The sequence below is a fragment of the Ambystoma mexicanum genome, chromosome 2p, assembly GCF_040938575.1.
Source record: "Ambystoma mexicanum isolate Mex_15411 chromosome 2p, UKY_AmexF1_1, whole genome shotgun sequence".
Taxonomy (NCBI): domain Eukaryota; kingdom Metazoa; phylum Chordata; class Amphibia; order Caudata; family Ambystomatidae; genus Ambystoma; species Ambystoma mexicanum.
Genome location: NC_090923.1, coordinates 1,386,444,122 through 1,386,469,057, shown reverse-complemented (window position 1 = coordinate 1,386,469,057; position 24,936 = coordinate 1,386,444,122). Strand labels below are relative to the sequence as shown.

At 46.4% G+C, this 24,936-nt stretch overlaps 1 protein-coding gene across 4 annotated transcripts in view; it reads left to right on the top strand.

Moving 5' to 3' along the window:
• NBEAL2 (neurobeachin like 2) overlaps positions 1-24,936 on the top strand; it is a 1,179,347-nt gene that overhangs the window by 1,024,268 nt on the left and 130,143 nt on the right. For all 4 annotated transcript variants that reach the window (XM_069645798.1, XM_069645800.1, XM_069645799.1 and 1 more), the window contains 2 exons: positions 8,553-8,642; positions 11,415-11,524. In XM_069645798.1, coding sequence (XP_069501899.1) covers positions 8,553-8,642; positions 11,415-11,524 — 200 coding nt within the window. The remainder of the gene's footprint in view (positions 1-8,552; positions 8,643-11,414; positions 11,525-24,936) is intronic.

Here is a 24,936-nt window from a genome sequence, read left to right as displayed (position 1 = left end):
ATTTACAAACATGTCTGTGATATAGTTGCATTCATAATACATGAAAATAACCTTTGAATTTAGAAGTGCGCCCAATAGTCTCTCTGTGACAGTTGAATTTAGAAGTGCGCCCAATAGCCTCTCCGTGAAAGTTGAATTTAGAAGTGCGCCCAATAGCCTCTCTGTGGAAAGTTGCATTTAGAAGTGCGCCCAATAGCCTCTCTGTGAAAGCTGAATTTAAGAAGAACGCCCAATAGCTTCTATGTGAAAGTTGAATTTAGAAGTGTGCCCAATATCCTCTGTGAAAAGCTGCATTTAGAAGTGCGCCCAATAGCCTCTCTGTGAAAAGTTGAATTTAAGAAGTGTGCCCAATATCCTCTGTGATAAGTTGCATTTAGAAGTGTGCCCAATAGCCTCTCTGTGAAAAGTTGAATTTAAGAACTGTTCCCAATATCCTACGTGAAAAATTGCATTTAGAAGTGTGCCCAATATCCTCTGTGAAAAGTTGCATTTAGAAGTGCGTTGCATTTAGAAGTGCGCCCAATGGCTTCTATGTGAAAGTTGAATTTAGAAGTGCGCCCAATAGCCTCTCTGTGAAAGTTGAATTTAGAAGTATGCCCAATAGCCTCTCTGTGAAAGTTGAATTTAGAAGTGTGCCCAATATCCTCTGTGAAAAGTTGCATTTAGAAGTGCGCCCAATAGCCTCTCTGTGAAAAGTTGAAGTTAAGAAGTGTGCCAAATATCCTCTGTGAAAAGTTGCATTTAGAAGTGCGTTGCATTTAGAAGTACGTCCAATAGCCTCTCTGTGAAAAGTTGAAGTTAAGAAGTGTGCCCAATATCCTCTGTGAAAAGTTGCATTTAGAAGTGCGTTGCATTTAGAAGTGCGCCCAATAGCTTCTATGTGAAAGCTGAATTTAAGAAGAATGCCCAATAGCTTCTATGTGAAAGTTGAATTTAGAAGTGTGCCCAATATCCTCTGTGAAAAGCTGCATTTAGAAGTGCGCCCAATAGCCTTCTGTGAAAAGTTGAATTTAAAAGTGCGCCCAATAGCCTCTCTGTGGAAAGTTGAATTTAAGAAGTGTACCCAATATCCTCTGCGAAAAGCTGCATTTAGAAGTGCGCCCAATAGCCTCTCTGTGAAAAGTGGAATTTGGAAGTGCGCCCAATAGCCTCTCTGTGAAAAGTTAAATTTAGAAGTGCGCCCAATAGCCTTTCTGTGAAAGCTGAATTTAAGAAGAACGCCCAATAGCTTCTATGTGAAAGTTGAATATAGAAGTGTGCCCAATATCCTCTGTGAAAAGCTGCATTTAGAAGTGCGCCCAATATCCTCTCTGTGAAAGTTAAATTTAAGAACGCCCAATAGCCTCTGTGAAAAGTTGAAATTAAGAAGTGTGCTCAATATCCTCTGTGAAAAGTTGAATTTAGAAGTGCGCCCAATAGCCTCTCTGTGAAAGCTAAATTTAAGAAGAACGCCTAATAGCTTCTATGTGAAAGTTGAATTTAGAAGTGTGCCCAATATCCTCTGTGGAAAACTGCATTTAGAAGTGCGCCCAATAGCCTCTCTGTGAAAAGTTGAATTTAGAAGTGTGCCCAATATCCTCTCTGCGAAAAGTTGAATTTAAGAAGTGTGCCCAATATCCTCTGTGAAAAGTTGAATTTAAGAAGTGTGCCCAATATCCTCTGTGAAATGTTGCATTTAGAATTGCGCCCAATAGCTTCTCTGTGAAAGTTGAATTTAGAAGTGTGCCAATAGTGTTCCCTAGTCGAACTGACTTGTGCCACTGATAATCTCCCTGTTCAAAGTTGAAATACCTAAAATATCCCTTCTGTGCAAAGTTTAACTTTGAAGTATGCCTAATATCACCTCAGTGTAATGTAGAATTTTGAAGTCTGCCTAATAATCTAATTCCCCTCTGTACAAAACTGAATTTAGAAGTAGGCCTAATATCATCTCTGTGCACAGTTGAACTTAGAAGCATACCTAATAGCCTAACATCATCTCCGTGTTCAGTTGAATTTGGAAGTGTACCTAATAGTCTAATGTCATCTATGTAAAGCTGAATCTAGACATGTGCCTAAAAGCAATACCCGTGGTGTTGCTACATTCAATTTCTCCTTAATAGCTTACCTGTGTTCCAGCTTACTAGAAGAAACCCTACCCTATAGCGTAACTGTGCTGTAGTTGCAACTAAATAGTCTGCCTAATCAACATATCCTAAGGTCTAGCTACACTTCAAATCGACCCAATATCTGCAGCCTAGTACAACTAATACACTAAAACCTAGAATAAGTGAATAACAACACCCTGATTAGCTGAAACCTGAAACCAAGACTAATCTCACCCAGTGATATAGCCGAACTTATAAAGTCCAATAAAGTGTAAGCTGCACCTGAAACTACACCTAATAGCGCGTACTAACCATGAGTGCACCCACCCCACCAGGGTTTGCCGGAAACAACCACCACGGACCGCCCCCACTCTCTGGTCTGCCTCGCCTCCCGCCCCCCCCCCCTACCCAAATCATCCCACCCCCTTTCACATCGCCTACCCTTCCCCTTTCCAAACACCAAGCCAGAGGGGCACGATGGCGAGCCAACCACCCTTAGACCACTGCTTCCCCAAACCCCACCACCTACCAGCCTACGTTGATCATCGCCGCTCCCCTCACCATCATACCGGACACACCCCGCCCTGCCATCGGCCACGCCCTGCCTTCCCCACAAACCCCCACCATCTTCCCCCCAGACCACACCCTTTCCCCTCCCTAAAAACTGCACTCCTAGCCCTAGCAAGAACAGAAGCCTCATCCCTCTCCCCCTCTGACCCTCCTACCCTCGCTCAGACACCAATCGCAACAAAGACACTAAAGAGGAAACATACCTGGTCTCCCTCAATCTCTCAGCACTCTTCGCCTCCCCTGTCTCGACCCTCCACCTCTTCCCCCAATCACCACCTTCTCCCCTCCCCTCACCCTTCCTGAAACCCTCTCCCTCGATTTCTCACCAGCTGCAACTGAAACTCCTAACCGCCCACACCCCACCTTCAAATCCCCCGGGCCAAACCCAATCATCCTAACACACGCATCCACCCACTCCCACCTGAAACCCCCAACTTTTCTGCTCGCCCACTTTTCCCATCGATCATCAACCACCCTACCCCTCTTCCTCTCCAGATTCCACTCTCCCGCCCCCACTCCCTTCTGCTCCAGCTCCGACACCAACCACACCTACCGAAGTGAACTGCATCCTATTTAACGTCCGATCCGTAGCAAAAAACAGACACTGCATCTTTGACCTGCTCGCATCTGACAAACCGGACCTGGTTTTCATCACCGAAACTTGGTTCTCTGACGTCTTCGCCCCAGTTGCCAATGAAGCCTTCCCCCCTGACTACTCCCTCATCCCACTGAACCGACCCTCTAGAGGTGGGGGAATAGCATTCGTCTTCAAGTCTCACCTCCATGCCTCAATCATCGACAACCAACCTTCCATTCCTTCCTGCGAATCACTCCTCGTTAAACTATTCCTCTCCCCGTCGTTCTCACACAGCTTCCTAAGAATCTACAGACCCCTGGCTACGATAGACAATTCTCAAACAACCTCTGCGACTCTATTGCCACCCTTCAACTAAACCATCCCAACCTCACCCTCCTTGGAGACTTCAACATATGGCTCGACAGCCCCACCAATCCTATGACACACTCTCTGGTTGATGGTCTAGATGCAATAAACCTCCAACCCCACATAAACGGCCCGACTCACTACAAAGGACACACTCTTGATGCCATCTTTAGCTCACACAACCGGATACATCTAAACCCCCCACCCCCACCCCTATCATCTGGTCCGATCACTTCATTGTTTCTTTCGCCATTCGCTCACCTAACCTCCCCTCCCGTACTCGAACCTGAACCTCCGAAGCTACGCAAATGCTGAAAAAACTAATAATCATTCCTGACCTAGCAGACGCACTCCTCCAGTCCCCACCACCTACCTGCCAACTCAATAAACAACTAACCCATGACGCCTTAGACTCTGACGCCTCAGACTCATGGCTCAACACCTCAGTAGTGCGACTCACACCCTCTTGTAAACCATCAGCCCGCCATGGCCTGTTCCCTAGATGGTTCACACCTGAGTTGAAGACCACTAAACAACTATATAAATACCTTGAACACAAATGGCAGAAAGACAAAACCCATGAGAGCAGAGCCACCTTGGCCCGACACCTTCATCAGTACAAGGCCGAAATCCGGAAAGCAAAAAAAGCCCACTACAACTCCCGAATCCTAAACTGCAAAAACCCCAGCAAAGAACTTCACAAAATCATCTCCGAATTCACCAAACCGGCATGCACTACGACCGTCCCGACCCCCTCACAATCGCTGTGCGACACACTCTCTCTCTCTCTCTCTCTCTCTCTCTCTCTCTCTCTCTCTCTCTCTCTCTCTCTCTCTCTCTCTCTCTCTCCACTTTTACGCCACGGCTCTCGAAATAACAAATGCTCTAACCACTAAACTGGCTCTCATAAATCCACCAGGCAACCCTCCCCACATACCGACCAACCCACTGCCTGGGACGACTACGCAACCAACGTTCGAATCCTTTAGTCCAATATCACCAGACCAATTTCTCAAAATTCTATCTGCCCGCAAACCATCCGGCTCTCCTCTAGACCCTTGCCCGGCCACAACCCTCAAAGAAATTTTCGCTTCCACCTGCGCAGGAGAACACGCAAGATCCATCATAAATGACTCCCTTTCCTCAGGTATCTTTCCGGACGCATTCAAAACGGTTCATGTCAAACCTCTAATAAAAAACCTTCCCTCGGCCCTCTCGAACCCAAAAACTACCGCCCCATCTCAAGCACCAGGTTCCTTGCCAAACTCATTGACCGAACCGCCTACTCCCAACTAAATACCTTTGTCGAAGCCAATAATCTCCTAGACCCCGCACAATCAGGTTTCAGAGCCCGTCGCGCAACTGAAACCACCCTAACCTCAATCTGGGATGACCTTAAAATGACCGCAGACTCCGCGGGATGCGCCGCATTAATCCTTCTTGACCTAGGCGCCGCCTTCGACACAATCAATCACTCAATCCTCCTTGACCGCCTCCACTCCCTAGCAATTTGTGGAACCGCTCTTAAATGGATAGCTTCATTCCTCAAAGATAGGTATCAAAAAACGATACTCTCCACTTTTCCTCCCAAGCCTGACTAGTCGACACCGGAGTCCCACAAGGAGCATGCCTATCTGCCCTCCTGTTCAATCTCTACTTGATCACCCTCCCACCAATAATTCGTTCACAAAACATCCTGTGTTACAACTATGAAGATGACACTCAACTAATTCTAAAACTCCTGAACTCAAAACCCAACTGCCGACTTAACCTCACCTCCTGCCTCCTTGAAATAGAGATCTGGATGACCCGAAGCCACCTCCTGTTAAACCCCTCAAAAACTGAAATCATGGTATGTGGCAACTCTGGACTTCTTCCACACCCACTACCCTGGCCATCCGACCCCCTCTAATTCAGTGAAAAACCTGAGAGGCACCCTTGACTCTGACCTAACACTCTCGCGCCAAGTCAACAACGTCTCAAAGTCCTGCCACTATCACCTTAAAACCCTTAGAAGCATCTTTCCGTATCTCTCCTTTCCCAACAGACTCTCCGCGGTCCAATCAATTGTTATATCAAGACTCGACTACGCAAACCCCCTCTACCTCGGAGTCCACGCCTACTAACTGAATAAACTTCAAAGGGCACAAAACGCTGCAGCCAAACTGCTACTTGCACTGGGCGCAAGGGACCACATCTCCCCAGGCCTTAAGACTCTGCACTGGCTTCCAGTGGCCCGAAGGGTGACTTTCAAAACCTTATGCATCTCCCATCGAGCATTGCATAAAACTGGACCTCATTATCTTCAAGATAAGCTAAAACCCTACCACCCTCCACGCACTCTAAGATCAAGCTCAGCCGGCCTCCTAGTCATACCTAAGACAAACTCAGTCAGGTTAGCAGGGTCATCATTCTCAGCCTTGGCCACACACTGTGGAACGCACTCCCACCTCACATCCGCCTAACTGAATGTGTGTGTAGACCGGGGTGAGTGTGTAGACCGGGGTGAGTGTGTAGACCGGGGTGAGTGTGTGGACGGGATGAGTGTGTGGACAGGATGAGTGTGTGGACGGGATGAGTATGTGTAGAGCGGATGAATGTGTAAGTACAGAGAAGTATGTAGAACGCAGGAGTGCATAGAGCCAATGAATGTGCAGAGCGGATGAATGTGTAGAACGCTGGAGCAAATTAATGTGCAGACCGAATGAGTGTATAGAGCGGAGGAGTGTATAGCGCGGAGGACCACGTATGAGCGAACGACTTGGTGAAGCAGATGAGTGGATATAGCAGATGAATGCGTGGAAAGAAAGAATGCATAGTGGATGAGTGCAGGGAGTGGATGAGTGCGTGCAGTGGATGTGTACGCAGAGCGTGATGGGTGAGCAGAGCGGAAGAGTGCGCCGAGCGAAGGAGTCTGTAAGAATGGAAGAGTGTGTAGAGCGGATGCTTGCGTAGAACAAACTAGGGGGTAGAGCCGACGAGTGTATGGCGCAGACGAGTACATATGAGCGATTGTGTGCGTAAGAAAGGAGGGGTGCTTAAGAGTGTGCGTAGAGCGAATGAGTGCGTAGAGCACGCTCTACGTGAATACATAAAGCGGACGAGTGCCTAGTGCGGACGAGTGCCTAGTGCGGACGAGTTGCGTAGAGCGGACGAGTTGCGTAGAGCGGACGAGTTGCGTAGAGCGAAAGAATGCATAGAACGGATGATTGCAAAGAGCGGATGAGTACGTAGAGCCGCTAAATGCAAAGAGAGGATGGAACGGATGACATATGTGGATGAAACGGGTGATGTATGTGGATGGAACGGGCGACGTATAAGGATGAAACGGGTGGCGTATATGGATGGAACGTGTGAAAAATATTGATGGAACGAATTAAGTATGTAGATGGTACTGGTGAAATATGTGGATGAAGTGCATAAAACAACCTAGAATACCCGGAACGGATCGGAGTAAATGGAACAGATTTGTATGCATGAAACGGACTGGAGTGCATGGGGCAGACTGGAGTGCGTGGGGCGGACTGGAGTGCATAGAATTGCGTGACTGACATGGAATGTTTTAGAGTGCATGGAAAGTGCGTGACTGACATGGAATGTTTTAAGTGCATGGAAAGTTTGAAAGAGCACGTAACCCATCATATCACATCACCACGCTTACTCTCTTCTTTACACCACCATTCAATTAGAACACAGAGATACTATGACACCATTCAGTACAACTGTTCTCATACTAATATTCTGCTGCATACTCCCCATCACTCTAAACACTACTGGTTACACACCCCCCAGCCAGGCGTTCTCCTCAGGCCTAATGCAGCCACATTCGGTCTGGATAAATTCTGCCAGAACGAACACATACTCCTGATCTCTCAACCACCAAACCTACCACTAAGAAGCAGCTATTACACGAATGCAACACCAGCTGCACACATATCCGGTGCTCACACGCGCCTTGTTCAACCTACCAGCGCCTTCAGTCCATATCAATGGTACATAAGGCGCTATATAAATGCAAAGTAACAACATAACATTGCTGCATTTTCTGTGTGGCTATATGATAATGATGATTCTAATATGTGTCAAAACTAACTAAAAATGGATGCATGCACATTCTGCCACACCCAACGAGAACTACTAGTACTAGGCTGCCTGCTAATGTATTGCGCAGTCTAAATATCTTTGCCTGCCTGGGATTTTGCACTTGGATCACAACAAGATACAGCCCTGTACCAGTACCTTCTATATACTTCATTCGTTCCTCCTGCCTGTTGGCCATTAACTACAAGTTGCTCTTGTCAATGTAAAGGTTGGAGACCCCTGCTCTAGAGTAACGGGTTGTGCTGCGTTTTGCAAGCAATGTCAAGCTTTACAATCCTTGTCGAGCTCGACCATTACTTCTAGACACTCGTAATGGTTATCAGAATGAAGATCTTATGGATATGAATGAATACATTTAAGAAATTAGCACAAGTGTTCCTGCACTACAGCAGGGTGGTTTATAAAGTTCTAATATGTGTACGTAGTAATTGTTCTGCAGAACTGCAGGGGGGTTGGACGCAACAATCCCTTGTACAAGTCTATAGAGAGGGTTCTTCAGTGTGGAAGGTTGATCTGTGGGACTCCTAGTATCCCCAGGTCTGCCGTGCACCTATTCTCCTGGACTGCGAGGCTCCTGTAGGGACGGATGAAGTAGAGCAGAAGGGGCTCAAGTGCCCCTACCCTGTGATGCGAGGTTTGGCATGATGACTCAGAGGACCAGGGTCTTATTAGAATAGCAATAACTGATGCACCACAGGGGTTAATAATGAAACCAAATATTCAAGCTCTTCGTGACAAATTATGTCATTCTATCTTTTGTAAATACGCTCAATGCTACAGTAGATAATGTAATGGATTTGTTGGAAAAGATAGGTTTTACAAAGTGTCCATCATGTGTTTACTTGTTGCAGGGAATGATGGATGGCGAGCCCCTGGTACAAGCCGTTGTACCCAAAAACCAGGCGCACTCCTTCATCACCCAAGGATCCCCAGATGTGCTGGTAAGGACTTTTGCATCTCGTAGAACCACGTTTATACTCCAGTAAGTCAGTGAGAGAGGCCCCTCCCTTACTTAGGACCACACTGCCCCCTGAGCATCCACACATCCACTGAGGCTTTCACTAGAATCTTTCCACTTCAGCCTAGCACCCTGATACTCCCTTACCACTGTCACTTCCTCTTGCACAGTGATCCAGCCCCTAGCACTAGGAAGTTGCCTCTTTTACCTGCACATTGGCCCAAGAACCCTATAGTTGACTGCACCACCACAGTATTGCCGGAGCACCTCTGTTGCCCTATTACACCTGCATTGCCTCTAGCATACCCCCAGCGGTCAGTGCTAGCTCTATCACCCCACGCTGCCGGTATCCTGACTGCGGCTAGCACCACAGTCCTACGCCCAGATACTCCATACCCTGCAGCAGGCAACTGAAACTTCTCCTAACACACTTAGCAACACTTTGCTGCTCTTATACCTGAATACTTTCCTTTAGCATTCTTCTCCCTTGCCCTCCAGGCTCCCCCGGTGGATCTCAACACTGCCCCTTGCATCCTAACATTGCCCTTGTGCTCCGATAATGGCCTGGGCATCTGTTTGCTTTTATTTTGCCCCTAGTGCATTGACATTGCTCTTAGCACTCTAATACTGCCCCAGCACACCCAGGTTATCTCACACGCGCCAATAGGTCCCACACAGAGGCTTTGCTAGGGGGGGGGCTAAGAGGGCTATAGCCCCTGGTCTTTTAGTTGTAGCCCCGGATATAACTCAGGGTCCACAAGCAAAAGGCTACAGCTAGCCCCGAGTGCCACCATTCCAGACATTAGCTTAGCCCCTGATCTTGTCCAGACCTAGGAACACCCCTGGTCCCACAGTTTTCCTTATGCTACCAGCAGTGGGCTGGCTTAAAGGGAACTCTGGAGATTTCCCAGTGGCCCACTGCACCATGAGTCTCTTTTGTGTGTACCCTATTTTTTAGATCCTCTTGCCCCCTCTACCATGCATCCTACCCACTCCCCCTTCTCCTTATGCCCCACATCCCTTTGTTACGCTGAACAACTTTGTAATCCCTGCATATAACAATTATGCTTTAAAGTTACAAGAGAACCCCCCCCCCCCCCAACCCTTGCATGGTGTCAAGTTGTGCCACTTTGAAAACCATTTCCAGGACTACGTTTGGTACACGGTGCACATCTGTATGCTGCCATGTTGTCCTGCCACTGTCCGTACCCTCTCCGGCTCTACCATGTATACAACATCAGCCTTAGCCCCCCTGGGGTTCCCTTTACTTGCTAGCACACTCGGGCACATCTAGCAAACCCACGCCTCCCCGCGCCTTTCTGATCATTGTCATTTGCACTGAACTTCTGGCCCCAGTCCCTCCAAAGGCCGCGCCTTCCGGACAGCACTAGACGAATGGATGCAGTCTCTATCATTTGCAGCCTAGAATAAATATCCACCTTTATACTCGCCACTCGGCCTCCTGCAGCCTGTGGGTAGGCATTCTGACTGGGAGACGACCACGTTTTAATGTAGATGATTCAAAGCAAAAGCTCTTGTACGTATGGCCACCAATGGCGAGCTACTGCCAGCCATCGTATCACAGGCCCACTTGGCTCTGTCTAGGGAGTGTCGTTCTGTTCGCAATGTAATCCTTGCTCAATGTTTGCATCACTAAACTGGAGATAATAATGTGATATTTTTGTGGGGCAAAGGTCCCTTGTGCCCGTAATTATTGAATGTTCCTCCCATCAAAACCTCCAGTTGGGAACTCTTAAATACTTTAAACGTTGCGTATTGCTGATACTCCTGTAAGTGTTGGAATTTAAATGGATGTCGGTTTCCACTGCAATTTCCTTGGTTATTCGTTATAGCGATTCAACTAACACGTTTGCAAGCTTGTATCCCAACATGATGCTCTCACGAAAACTGAGTCTAGTATTACACCTTAGGCAAATGGGATATAAGGAGAGGCACGTGTGGTGTTCAAATTTTTACCCACCAAGGAACATCCATGGCCATGCTAATACCATTCCCACTAAGTACGACCCATTGATATCCTAAACGCACCCTTCTGGGATCTCTTTGAGCTAGGGCTATCAAGCAGTAACATCAAGCTTTAGGCTTTTATATTTAAGTGATTTTCTAAAAAGTAAAGGCTTAATTACAGCTGTAAATCAGCTCCTGGTGTAATAAACATGTCTTAAGCAACTGTGCCTTTAGTTGATACTTAAGCAAAGTATATGTAATTAGATCTATTCCTTGCCTCGTAGTCCTGATAAAAACAAGCATTGTCCAAGTATAAGTATTAAATAGGCATTTGCCTGACAATACAATCATATGACCCGGCACTCGCACCATCTGGCAGCTGTTGCCATTTTAGGCCAGGAAGTACCATTTCAGCAGTACCTGGGAAATGCCTACACAAAAACCAAAACTGTTGGCTTTGCAGATGCTTGTTCATTGAAGCAATGTGCATTTTCCAGTTACTCTTTCTGAGTAGACGTGAGCGCTTGTGGTAGGTTAAGCATATGCTGTAGAGTTTCTATATGTACATTTCAGGTCACTGGTTTGAATCCCAACAAGCGTCGCTCAGCCACTCAGCCTCATAAAGTCAATACATTCATTCAGTTGCGTGGCATTCATATCTAAGCACCAAATACCAGTTTGTGCTATGTATAACATTAGTGCCTGCTGTTATTACTGTCGTTATTTACTGTGTTTCTTGTACAATTTCTATTTAAGTTTCTTGGCTTGATTTTCTCTCGCACCCCAGGTCACTGTGAGTGCCAACGGGCTGCTGGGCATCCATGGATGGCTGCCTTACGATAAGAACATCTCCAACTATTTCACCTTCACGAAGGACCCCACTATTTCCAACGTCCGGTGAGTATTGTGCAGATGGACGTTTGTCAAACAGAACTGCGGGTTGTGCTATCGACTGAATGAATCATAATGTCTCCGGGCAGCCTTCCATGCCATTGCTGTTTAGTCCACTGTGCCATTACAGAAGGGGAAAAGGCAGCATACCCAGCTTTGGTCTCGGCCAAAAAGGGGCTATTTAGCCCGAACTGCGAATCCTATCTGTTCTGCACAAGTGACTCACATCATGTTTCAGCATCTATGCACTTCACCAGGATTCTTAGCGTGGGGTCTTATGCAGAGCGAATTGGGACCCACGCCTGGGCATACCTACCCAGCTCATGGTGTCTAAAATAGGGGTGGGTGGAAAGCTGCTTGTGCCTGGAGTCCAAAGCTATAGCTCACTGATGATCACAATCGTGTTGAAACATGTCTGGGGTTGCTTGTGGTCCCTTTGTGAAGGGATGCGGCCTGTCCATTTCGGCCGACTGGTCCATTTTGGATAGAGTCAAGACAGATTTGTATGCCTGTCGAACATGTAGTGCTACATTTTAGCAACATGATTAAGTGCATTTCTTTTCAAAATATCATAAATGCACCTTTTTTCGGAACTTGGTCCTAGAAATAAAATTGCACATTGTAAAACCAAATACAAATAATAATTAAACAACATGTGAAGACTCCCCAGTCCCTCCATCCCTCAAAATACACTAGAGATTAAGCATACATCTGTCCATATCTGCTTTTCGGGAACAAACGAGGGCGCTGCTGTCAGGCCCTCCCGAAGTGGTGGCCTAGATTAAGGCATGGTCTCCTGCCGACCATGCCAGGTTCCTCGTTAACAGCGCCTCGTGCATAGTGCAAACACCCCTAGCTTCACATACTAGGGAACGTCCTCTCGACTTCAAGCACTACAACCATTTGCAGAGCAAGGGGGAAGTGGGTCCCTGGCTGATTCTCCCCTCCTGCTGCATCAGACTCCCAAGCAGTAACTGGCACTTCCTTTAACTAACATGCAAACACATGTCTGCTCCCATGGCCCCTGTTGCTATGAGATACTCTTAACATTCCAGCTCTGGCTTGCTCCATCATAGGGCGGTGCGCTAGATCTAAGCACAGATTCAGAACTCGCACTTCATCAGCTAAATCCCATGAGCAAGCCCTTAGAGGGGCAAGTACTGCCCTTTCCAGGCCTCCTCTGCCATCTAGACCAGACCTCGTCGCAATCTGTGGCAATGAGAGTTGACCTCATATAATGCAGCCTGCCGAGCCTGGACCTTAGGCCAACAGTGAGGCTAGAGTCTGGCGCTCAAGAAGCAGCCTGGGCCTCACTCAATTTCTCGCTACTCTTTGCTTATTTCAGCTCAACCACCTGTGCCCTGTAAATGCGCCGCATGTTAACCCCCAGTGGCCAGATCTGCAGTTGATTTCGCCTCCTGCCTGCCCATTAACCAGAGCTTCAGAAGAAGTCACAGATACATAAACCATAGAGCCATTTCCAGGAGACTATCGTCCAGGGTAAAATTCCCATAACTGCATGACTCCTGCCGCTATGGCGAGCCTAGTAGATTCTGCTATTTATAGTTAGTTCTTTCTCTGCAGTATATATTTTTTAATTAGTTTAAAGTGCAATTTGGTTAATAACAACCTTATACACTATAAGCAAAAACAGATATATACAAATCCTTAATAACACAGTCTTAGGTAAACCAAGAATACAGTGAAATAAAAGAATACTTTGATTAACATTTCATCACCTTTTTGCAGATCAATTTCAGATGAATTCTAATTATTAAAAACGAAACAGTGTAGTTTATATCATACAATCCTTTAAAAGAAGTACAAAAGGATTCCCTAACAAATGGCTATTTTCCAAATATAAAAAGCTGCCCCAATGTAAACCTTGATCTCCCCTTCATAGATAATTGCCCAAAATTGGTCCGATTCAATCATTCTCAGTTCCCTAACCAGGTGTTTCCATACCCTTTATGGTACCATTCCTTCAATTCAGTGCACATCGTAAGAATGTGCCTTACAGTCTCCACCTCTATTTTGCAGTGCCTACATAATCTTTCTGCTTTGGGTTTATTTGCCTAAGCGCCAATAAATTTGTAGCACAGGAGGGTGTTCATACGTAATTGCAAAATGAATCTTCTCAGTTCCCCATTACCTGTTTTTAATAAATATTCTCTTGGAGTAGCCGGTTTAAGTCCCTGAAGAGCATAGACAGCATAGCGTGTCTTAGTATAAAGATAGGACTGATTTTCACATAGGTCCCAAATGATAGCTTTTTTCTTTAGGTTTTTAAAAATTCTAATAACATCTTCTTTCTCCTTTGTTACATTCAAGCCTAAGTCTTCGAGGAAGGACAATACGATGTTTGGCAGGCTTAGTATATAGGAATTCTAAATCCTACCAAAAATTATATGTTTTACAATTAGATTCAGTAGGTTTCCTTCTCCCCCTCCCGCATCATAATTCTGAAGTACAATTTGCAACATCCTATTTTCCACAAGGTCGTCAGGGAAATAAGCCCCAGCTCACATCGTATTGCCTCTATTGGTACACCACTAGGTAATCCTAATACAGGTCTCCAAAGTTTCCCTTCCAATGCAGTTGATTTCGCCTCCTGCCTGGCCATTAACCAGAGCTTCAGAAGAAGTCACAGATACATAAACCATAGAGCCATTTCCAGGAGACTATCGTCCAGGGTAAAATTCCCATAACTGCATGACTCCTGTCGCCATGATGAGGCTAGTAGATTCTGCTATTTGTAGTTAACGTTGTTTCTCTGCAGTATGCCTCCGGGCTCCAAGGGGGAGTGCGGGCAAGGAGCTCTACATTATCTACATAGGGCAGAACAGGGGCGGGCCAGCGACCCTGCTGAATTATCCACACTATGTTTTTCAGCTGTCACTCAAAACATTGATAACAGCAATAGATTCAACACAGATCTTGTTCCCACACCACTCTCTTTGGAGAAGAGACACATCTCCTCCCACTTATTTAGAAGAGCGATGGATGAAAGGTTTTTAATTAATCATAACCACTGAAATTGCTCTCGGTTTAGGTCTCGTGCTTGCGGTGCTTATATTCAAAACCTTTCTTGACAATATTTAAAAAACGCCTGGTGATGCTGCAAGCAGAGCTTCCATAGTGCCCCCCCAGCTTAACCCAGGTTGTAGGCATGAGATTATCAAGCCCACTGGCTCCCACTCCTGCATCCCCCATGGGCCAAGCGCGCACGCACACATAGACAGCATGCTCCCAAACAGTTTCTCTGTCATTAGCTCGAGCACCCCCTTGCATGCAAGCACACATACAGTCCTCGATGCACACAGACAACATTGGGTTATTATTCCTTAAACGTTTCCCCGCAGACTAGACGCAACACCACTGCTTCCTCGGTTTCTCTCCAGACATCCAGCTTCTGCACTCTATGCAAATCGGAACCTGGAAGCGGGGAGAGCTTTCTGGTTCCTGACATGCATGGAGGATCCGGAGAGTGGGCCCTGCTGCTCAGCTATGGGCAGAGACATCTGTAAATGCCCACCCAGCACTGCTGAGTGGACATTTACAGATTTTGGACCGGGCCTTGCCCACTCACCGTAGCAAGGCCCCTGCCTAATGCCCCATTACTCGTTGGCAGGTGACCGGTGTCGCATGGAAACATGGTACCTAACTATATTTACAAATTCATCAATAAGCTACCAAGATGTCTTCCTTTCCTGAAGTAAAGGGGCAAAACCGGGGTCCGGTGGGCTTTGGTGTTCATGCTAATCTGTTGGGATGAGCATAGTTGCCACTCACCATCTTACTACTACCAGCAAAACCTCATGAGCGGGGTCTTCTCTTAAAAAAAAAAAAATGCTATCCCGCATGGCGTGCACGGGCCATTTTTACAACCAATGGTGTGTGGTCGACCTAGTTCCTGCCGGTCACTTTAATGTCTAAAACAGTACCCCACACCTGTACTGATGAGTACAATTATTCCAGAACTCTTTTCCAGCCTTTGCCAAAGTAAGTAAGCCTAGCTGACTAGTCATACTTTACATTCAGAAAAAAAATAGTTCTGCACGCATGGGTACTGAAGAGTGTGTAATGGGATCAGGAAAACCATATGCTCTAACTGCTTCTCTCCTACTTTATTATTTTTTCCCAAAATATGCCTTTCTGTCCTCACTCATTGGAATACATGCTTTTTCACCTTTACCTGTCGTTGCCGGTTTAATACCATTTACTCCAGTGTTTCCATTGACGTTTGGGCACTGAGCATTTGTCTATATGCTGGGGTGAGTATATATTAAAAATCATAAGAGACATTCCCAGGGGCCCACTGGGGAAAGACAATGAGTAGTGTGTCTATAAAAATGCATCACACTTGTAGATCCTGTGTTATTCTTCATGGTAAGTCAGCCTCCACATAGTATGGATATGGTTTCTGATGGCGGTCCTTAGCTGATATCCCTTGCAGGATATTCATGTTGGATTCCCTCAAAGAGCAGTGGTCCTTCCACTTGCCTCCAACCCAGCTACATTCCAAGGGTCTATTCTTATAAGGCCCTGGGATGCTGTGTTGTACCCAACATCAATCCACCTCGACCAAATGGGACGATGGCAATGTAAAGGAGCGGCAGGGGCACTCTTAGAGCTACCCTGATTACCAGCAAGTGGGTACTTGGGCCCCAACAAAATCCCACCACAAGAACGGAAGACTCCACCATAGGGCAAAGTTTACTGTCTTTATTATCAATCAAAATTACAGGGATCACACTAGAACAGCATCTCGTTCCAGATGTTCTCGTCCTCCAAACGTGGGTTGGACCGTTTTAAAGGCTAGTGATGTCATAAAAACAAGTTACACCCACAGAACATATCAGAGAAGGGAATTAGTTAGTCGAGGTAAACTATATATGTAATCCATAGGGGTTCGTTTGGTTATTGGATCGCCATAGCTGATGGCTCCTCCTAGGTCCATCTATAAGTGTCAGGAATACAAAGTTACAAGTTACCTGAAAGGTAATAGGCTCATGCAACATAGTGTGCTTAGCATGAGAGGCAGTCAAGGATTGGGCAGAACGGGCTTTCTCGACCTTGAACAGCTACCAGGCTGAGTGAAACTATTCAAGGCAATGGGAATGATCACGGAGATGATGTGTGTTCCCAACAAGTTGTCATCTCTGATCGCCTAAGCCCTGGGAGCGTAAATTCAGCTTTGAACCAGTGTAGAAATTGCATCTTTCCACCTCTGGTTAGTTGGGAACAGCTTTCCTCCATCTGCCTTGCATGAATAGGCACTGTCCTATTCTTCCAGGTCACGTGTGTGTGGACCACAAAATGGAGCTCTCCTGCTTGTAATTATGTGGATTTTAGCTTATATTCCTTGCCGGTGTCTTATCGTCTTGGTAAACTGGAAACCTGTCTCTGCCTCTCCTTGGCTAGGATGTGCAGCGTGTCTGCACTGGAAGCTCTGTCTGTCTGCCTTTAGCTGAATCAGGCTGTCAGCCGCTCCATGTACTCGAAGTCCGTCTTGCCTCCCCATTCATTTCACTACACCTATGGTGTCCATCTTTGTTCGTATGCCCATCCATGTTAGTCATAATTAAGCATGTGCAAGCTAATTGTATGTTTTCTTGGCATCTTGCTGTTTCTGCTTAGCTAAAGACTTACTGGTGTAAGTGTGTCAGTCCTCTAACAACTATGAGTCATAAGCATTTGTTTTGTGTCTATCTGCAATAAACTACAATGTTTACATAGCTTCATGCACGGATACCTACATGCTTCATGTCTAATGCATCTACGTTGTGATGTCAGTAGTGACGTCATCAGCTTTTCGGGCGAATCTGCACTACGTTTAAATCTTTTTACTTCTTTAGCAGCATTTGTCATCCGCTCAGATATGGCTTCCATAAGAACATGGATAGGGGTTGCATTAGTAGGAGTTAAAGCATGTGTATGCCAAAATAAAATCCTGCATAATGTAAGGCGGGTAAAGAGTTAGAGACAACGGAAGGCACAAAACATCAATACAGCAGTTCCAATTACTGTTCCTGTTTTTGTAGTACCAGAATTGTCCTTTGCATGTCCTGGAAGTCCGTGAGAATCACCTGAAAAGCCTCAACTCTTGGTTATTGTTTTAGTGTGTTAGTTAAGCTCTTCTATAATATTAGGCAAGACCTGCAAAAAACAATCATTCCCACACCAAACTGATTCTGGTACTGCTTAATAACGTGATGACAGATGGGTCTCTGTGGGTCAATAGTGTATACGTTTGGGCCACATAAAGAAGAGAGGCATGAAAGAACAATCTGGGTGGTATCTTTCGTTCTGTCTCAATTACGAATCTAATAGTGCTCCTCAAATGGTATATACAGGTACGGAATCATGTGTTTCAAGCAGTCCTTTTACTTTCACGTTGAATACCTAGTGTGGAGAGAAGATAGTGTGCCTCATCTAGCTCTGTGTTTTGGCCTTCCCTAACTCTAATCATCAATCTGGTCAATCTTTGTTGTTGTGCTTCTCCTTTGTCTAGTTCTTCTTGCATCAAATACTCTTTGTACTGATGGGAAGAGGTCTCGCCTCGGCAGGGCTTGACGTCTCCAATGTAATTCCAGACTTTCTTGTCACTCAATTTCACTGCAGGATCAGTGGCCTGCTCTACAGGAAGGGTCCCCCAAACCTTGATTCTAACCAAGGCCCGATGAATGTTTGCAGATATACCAAATCCCTAGATAAAGTGTTGTTTGTTTGAGCAGTTCAAAGTTTGTTTCTGGTGTATTGTCTACCTCAATCTTCATCGACCTCTTCCGCCGATGTTGAAGCTGTTGAGAGAAAAGACACTAGCCATCATCGAAGCGAGGTAATCATGCATTTCATCACCTACGCCCACAGCAGATCTATGGGCGTCTGTCAGTGCTCTAGTTGGAGAAGTAAGTGGGAGTCGCATGCGTCACCCTGTCACCCCTTCATGAGGGGTTAAATGGTGGTCGGATCCAGGTTGATTGCACAATGCAAACAAAGCTAGGGGCAGGCAATGAAGCCATCCTTTTTACAATGTGGCTTTGATTTTGGCTATTTTCTCTTTCAGTGGGCCATTGAAGCGCTCGCATATTCCATTCGCTTGCGGGTGAAAAGCACATGACAACTTGTGCTTGATCCCCAGTAGGGCTGTTATATGTTGAAAAGTCTCATTTTCAAAATGAAGTCCATTGTCAGACCGCAGGACCTTGCACACCTCCTATTGCGGGATCACCTATCAAACCAGGACTTTAGCCGCCCTGAGGGCATCAGGGTTTGAACACGGACCAGCTTTGATCCATCAGGAAAAAGGACATATCACTGCTGTCATGTAGCGGTAGCCTTGGCAGACTTGGATCATGTCTCCATAATCTACATGGAGATGTTGAAATGGCACAATTGGGCGGGGTATTGCTCCTCGCACTACTCACTTCTTATGGCCTGCATTATACTTCTTGTAAACATTACCATTTTCCATAAATGCAGCTACATGCTCTGCCATATTTGGACAGAACCACTCTTCCCCAAAGTGTGCAGCAAGTACTTCTCTACTTAAGTGGGAGGGATGATGCAGTTGCGTGAGTGCAATCTGCAACAATGCGACTGGAATCACTAGCTTGCCGGTGCTCTCCTGTCACTATAACCCATCTGTAGGGGATATTGAACAACCCCTCCTGACCCATAATTCCTTTTCTTCTAATGGTGCCTTCCCCTGAAATGTCATTATTTGTGTGGCAGGTAATGAGCTATACCCTTCCTTTAATATCAATTATTTCTCGGGTTTCATACGCGTATGCGTGTTTTAGATGGAGTGTCAAAGTCATTTATTTCTGTGAAATATGCTGCGTGCTTCATTTCTCCATCTGCGGCTTTGTTGCCATGGGAGACTAATTCCTCCCCCTTCATGTGTGCTTGGCACTTCACGACTGCTATGTCTGATGGGAGTTGTAGCGTGTCTGAGCCTGTCCAATAGGGTCGCATGCTGCACTGGTGTGCCGTCAGCACGTCGGAAACCCCTCTCCTGCCATTGTGACAGTCCGGCATGTACTGTAGACGTCGCGTAGGCCGAATCGGAATACACTGTAACCTCCTTGTCTTTGAACGCTTCTAATGCCATTGTAAGAGTCACTTATTCTGCTGCCTGTGCTGAAAAATGTGAAGGCAATCTCAAGCTTGCTACTATGTCGGCTTTCCCGTCTAATTTCATTTTCACCACTGCTGTCCCAGTATGTCTTTCTCCCGTCGTCCGGTCTATAGTTGATGACTCGTCAATAAGAAGTATTTCTCCCCCCTCAAGGGTATTCACCCCCACTTTAGGAATGCAGTCATAGTGTTCCATGTACGTAGTACAGTCGTGCACATAGTCTCCATCCTCCACTTGTTCAGCTATAAATGTTGCTGGTGTTTACAATTTTGCATCTCACTACCTTTATCACTAGATTCGAAATGATCACTTCGTATCCAGATACTCTCTGGGTAGTCTGTGCTTTTGGGCTTTTCGAGGATCGCAAAGAGGGCATGCTCCACGTAAAGTGTGGTGCTGCACCCGATTATGATACTCGCCAACTTTTCTACTGCGAAAGCAGCAGCAGCCACAGCTTGTTCTCATGGGTAATGTCCTCTCATCACTGGGTATAAACGTCTGCTATAGTAGGCATCGGTTTGTGTCCTAAGGTTGTCTTTTGTGTGAGTACAGCGGTCATCACTACTCCGTCGAGTATGAGAACAAATAAAATAAGTCATTGTAATTGGGTATTCCTAACACTGGAGCTGTGCATATTGCCTTCTTCAGATCCTTGAATGCTTCAGTCATTTTGTGTGTCCATGATAGGTTACCGTCTCCTCTCTGTGCCTCGCAAAGCCTGCTGAAGAGGGGTCTCATGTATGTGCTGTAATCGAATACCCAGGTTCTGCAATAATTACAGAGGCCCAAGAATTGCATCTCTCTCACTGTTCTGAAGATCGCCTCTGCCCTTTCTGGAGTTACCTTTCAGCCTTCCTGTGATTAGCAACTGTCCAATGTACAAGACCTCTTCCTGGCAATAATGTAGTTTTGCCTTCTCTGCCTTGTGACCCTTTTCTGCTAGTATCGTCAGCAAGTGCACTGAGTCATTTCAACACTACTCTTCGAACCTACTGCAGATCAAAATGTCATCCACATACTGAATGATGGTACTCTTCCCCCTGTATGTTCCCTAGGTCCATTTGAAGGACCCTATTGAAGATGAGGGTGATTCACAGAACCCCTGCGGTAATTTTGTGTTTCCACTTCCGGTTTCCATATAGGATGGAAGTCCAGTCCCTTGACTCTTCGTGGAGTGGTATAGAAAAGAAAGCATTTTTCAAATCTGTTACCGTGAAATGGGTAACTTCTGGCGGAACACTACATAGAATTGTCACTGGATTGGGAACTAACGGAAATTCTGCCTCAACAATTTGGTTCAAAGGACGTAGATCTTGAATAAAATGCCACAAATCCCCTGTCGCCTTTCTCCCCGGGTACACTGCTGTATTACACTGTGACTCCGAAGAGACTAGAATGCCTTGCTTTACTAAAGCAGTGATCATCTCATAAATGCCTTTGTCTGCCTCCCTAGAATAAGGGCTATTGGCTTGCCCCCAGAAAGATAACCCCTGGCTTGAGCTTTATTTTGACAGCTTTTGCTCCCTTTAACAGGCCAACGTCATATGGACTGCTAGTCCATAGAACATGGGGTACTCAAGCCAGATCTTCCTCGAGAAATGGTGGTAGTGGCTTTTTCAGCAAAACTATTCTGTGGTACTTCCCTGTAATGCATCCTCTCCCAATGAGTAATGCTCATGAAAAACAGTCTTGGGATCTGAACGGTCATCTCGAAACAGTTCCTCGTCTGTCCAGTCAGTCAGTCTGTGCCCTTCTCCTACCATGATTACTGTCCCCCATGTTAGTCCTAAGTTGTCAGTCCCATGCAATACTACTCTTTCGTCCTTTACTATAACCACCTCTAGTTCTTTTGGTATCACCTGCCCTCCCCTCACATCTAGGGGAACCTCTGGTCTGAACAAAAACTTGTTGGGTATACGTAGCAATTTGCCTTGTATCTCAAGGTTTGGTGTCACACCCCTCTGTACAGTCGTCCCACAATATCCTCTGATCAGTGAATGAGATGGTCATGTTCAGTCGGCTCATCATGTCCCTACCCGTTATGTTTACTGTTGTCTGTCTGGAATATAACAATGGCATAGCCAGGTCGTGTTCTCCTATGGAAATCGGAAGTTCATCAGTAAAAGGAACCAAATCTGTAGCCCGAGAGATTCCCTGCACATTTATGGCAATGCCTGACATCAGGTATCGTCCTTCCCTTATACAGGATTGAGTTTCCCTCGTATCCATGAGAAAGGAGAAAGTCTTGTCACCTATTGTCACCCTTAAACGTGGTTATTCGTTTGGGGTGGGTGTAACGGATAGGATTGAACACATCAGTTTTGTCTCTAGGCTGTCCTATTGTGTTTATAATGTCATCCCTGGGGAACACCACCTCGCTCTCCACATGTGGTGTCCCCCAGGGCTCTATCCTCTCCCCCTGCTCTTCAATGTCTATCTGGCCCCTTTGGCCCACCTGATCTCCACCTTCTCTTCTAACTTTTAGTGTTATGTGGATGACACTCCGCTCCCCTTCAGGCGTCCCTCAGCCTCCTCTCCTTCCTCGCTCATTCCTAACTGTCTATCCTTGATTCAGGAATGGTGCACTTCCAACAATCTCTGCCTCAATACCAGTAAGACTGAAATACTTCTCATTGGAACCCCGCTCCCATTCTCACTCTGGCTGCCCTCCTTGGGCCCTCTACCCTCACCTTCCGGTGAGGCAAAAAACCTTGATGTCATCTTCGACTCCACTCTCTCCTTCTCCCCTCATATCACAGACCTTGCCAAGAAGGCCCACTTCCAGCTGCACCTCCTCAGAGGCATTCTACCTTTTCTCACCTTCCCCTGAAGCTCACTGTCACCAGAGCTCTGCTTCTCTCCAGCTGGACTAGTGCAACATCCTCTTTCTCAATCTGCCTAAATCGACTCTTCGCCTCCTGCAACTAATCCGGAACAGGACTGCAATACTTATCCTTGGCTCAAGGCCAGGCACCACATCTCTCCAGCCCTGAAATCTCTCCACTGGCTCTCAGTGGCTGCAAGGATCAAGTTCAAGACCATTTGCATCGTCTACAAGGCTTTCTGGGCCCAGGGTCCTCACTATATCCAACTCTCTCTGCCTAAATACCTTTCTACTACAGCCCTTCACTCAGCTACCTCTAACTCTGAGGGCCAGACGCTTCTCCAAGCAGAGAGTCGGGGGTAGATCTCTCTCCTCTGCAGATGCCGCCCTCTGGAATGGCTTCCCCTCCCGACTTGAGTCGGACCATCTGAAATTCCGGAAGCTGCTCAAGACCTTCCTTTTCTCCTCTTCCTTCTCTCTCTCGCTTCCTTGCTAACCTTGCTAACCTACCTGACTTCTCCCCTGACTGGTTGCTTGGTACCCTTAGAGCCTCACTGGGTACCAGGCTCCTCCATGACCAGTCATCCTTGCATTGCTTCCCTCCTGGCCTACCGCACACTTAGGGCATGTAAACTGCAACTCCTACAGCCCCCCTAACTCCTTGCACTGACCCAGAGCCGCGCTGCCCTGTCTGCACTTACTCAGAGCCATGTTGCCCTGACCGCACTTCCCCCTCCCCTATCCCCTGCACTTCCGCAGTCTCCTTTCCCCCAGCACTTCTCGTTGTTGCACTTGCATAATCCGAATGACACAAGGCCTAGTAGGATCGTTTGTCATGTCTTATCTCTGTCTCCCTTGTCTTGTGGCACCTAGAAACACTTGTAAACAGGTGCCTTATAAATACCAAATCATATCATATATATCCCTGTCCCAGTAAAAGGAGTGCCCCCCACTTCAGTCACTCCTGCCAACTTCCGAATGGGAGTCTACATCGTGTAGTCTGTGTGTTTCGTGGCTACAATGTTCTGCTGCATCAGTGCTTGCTGTGCTGGTTGAGGTGGCTGCGCATGTTCTCGTGCTTGTGGTGCCTGTCTCATGGGCCAAAGATGTTAGTTTCAACACCTTTATTTACTAAGGTTCTTGGGTTGGTGTAATGCCTAACTGGCCCTAACTCTAAAGGGATGTTTCACTTAACTGATGTTTCTAAGGGCCGCCAATATCTAAGAGTCCAAAACAATAGTCCATCTGTGTCTAAACCTATGCTTGCCCACACTCTTTACAAAAATGTGTTCGGAAGTCTTCAAAAAAGAAAAATAGTAGTTCAACAGAAAATTGGAAACCAAGGTTGGTTTCAGGTGACTTACTCATCAGGTGTGGGGTGGTCCGCTTCACAAAAGAGTTCAATCAACAAAAGGTTGTTCATCAGACCTTCTCCATAGTTCCTGTTGCAGTCTTACACTTTCAAATGTCTCAGGTTCCTTGGGATTCCCTTCCCAATGTTTTAACTCTTCCATGTTCCAAAACACAATCAAAAGAAATATACACAATTCCTTTCCAAGCTCCTCTGTATTTCCTTCCCCAAGCTGTAACTCCTTGAGCATCAACACCAATAAATACTCCACTTCTGTTGGACTCAAACACAAGTTAAGCTGTCACAAAATAATAGGTATTCCACTTTGTTAGGCCTCTCAGAGTTGCCCTTCCCCAAGCTCAAGCCCCTCTTCAAACACAAGTACAGTTTGTCAGGATGTACCTTTCCTTTTATATATTCTTTCATACACATTTCACGTGTGCGGTACAGTCAGAGACTTTTGACACTGCCAGGTTCTTTGCTTCTCCTGGGCGTGACGACTCTGATTGGCAGCCCCTCTATTTATTCCTTGCTGTTCCTTTTAACCTCACACCTTCCAGTGCTTCCTGCACCCCTTTTTTGCTTTCCTTTGTTCTTTTTACTTTTCGTGCACTCTTGCACCTGCCTCTGCTTTGATCTATCGGTATTGGGCCTCTTGCACACTTTCCTTTCTTTACCGTGCACAATTGCACCTGGTTAATGTGCACATTTGCACCTGTTCGTTCTCTTCCCATGCCTCTGCACACTTTTACACTCTTTAAATGGCTTTACTTTCCCTCTGCGCTGCTAGCTCCTTTTCCTTCTTTCTGCTTTCCTTAAACAGCTTTCTTAAGCTTCCTCTTGCTTTCCGCTCTGTGCCGCTTTATAAGCCTTCCCTCACTTTTCTGTGCCATGCCGCTTTACAAACTTTGGGCCTTATTACAACTGTGCCGGTCCGAAAACAACAGTGCCGGCAAGCCTACCGGCACCATTGTTTCCAGACCGGCACAGTGCAACTCTGCAGGCCAGACCTGCCAGGCGGGATGGCACCCACTCAGAGTTTTCACGGGAGCGCCGGCACCGTTGTTAACAGTGCCAGTGCTCCCATGTCCCCATTTCCA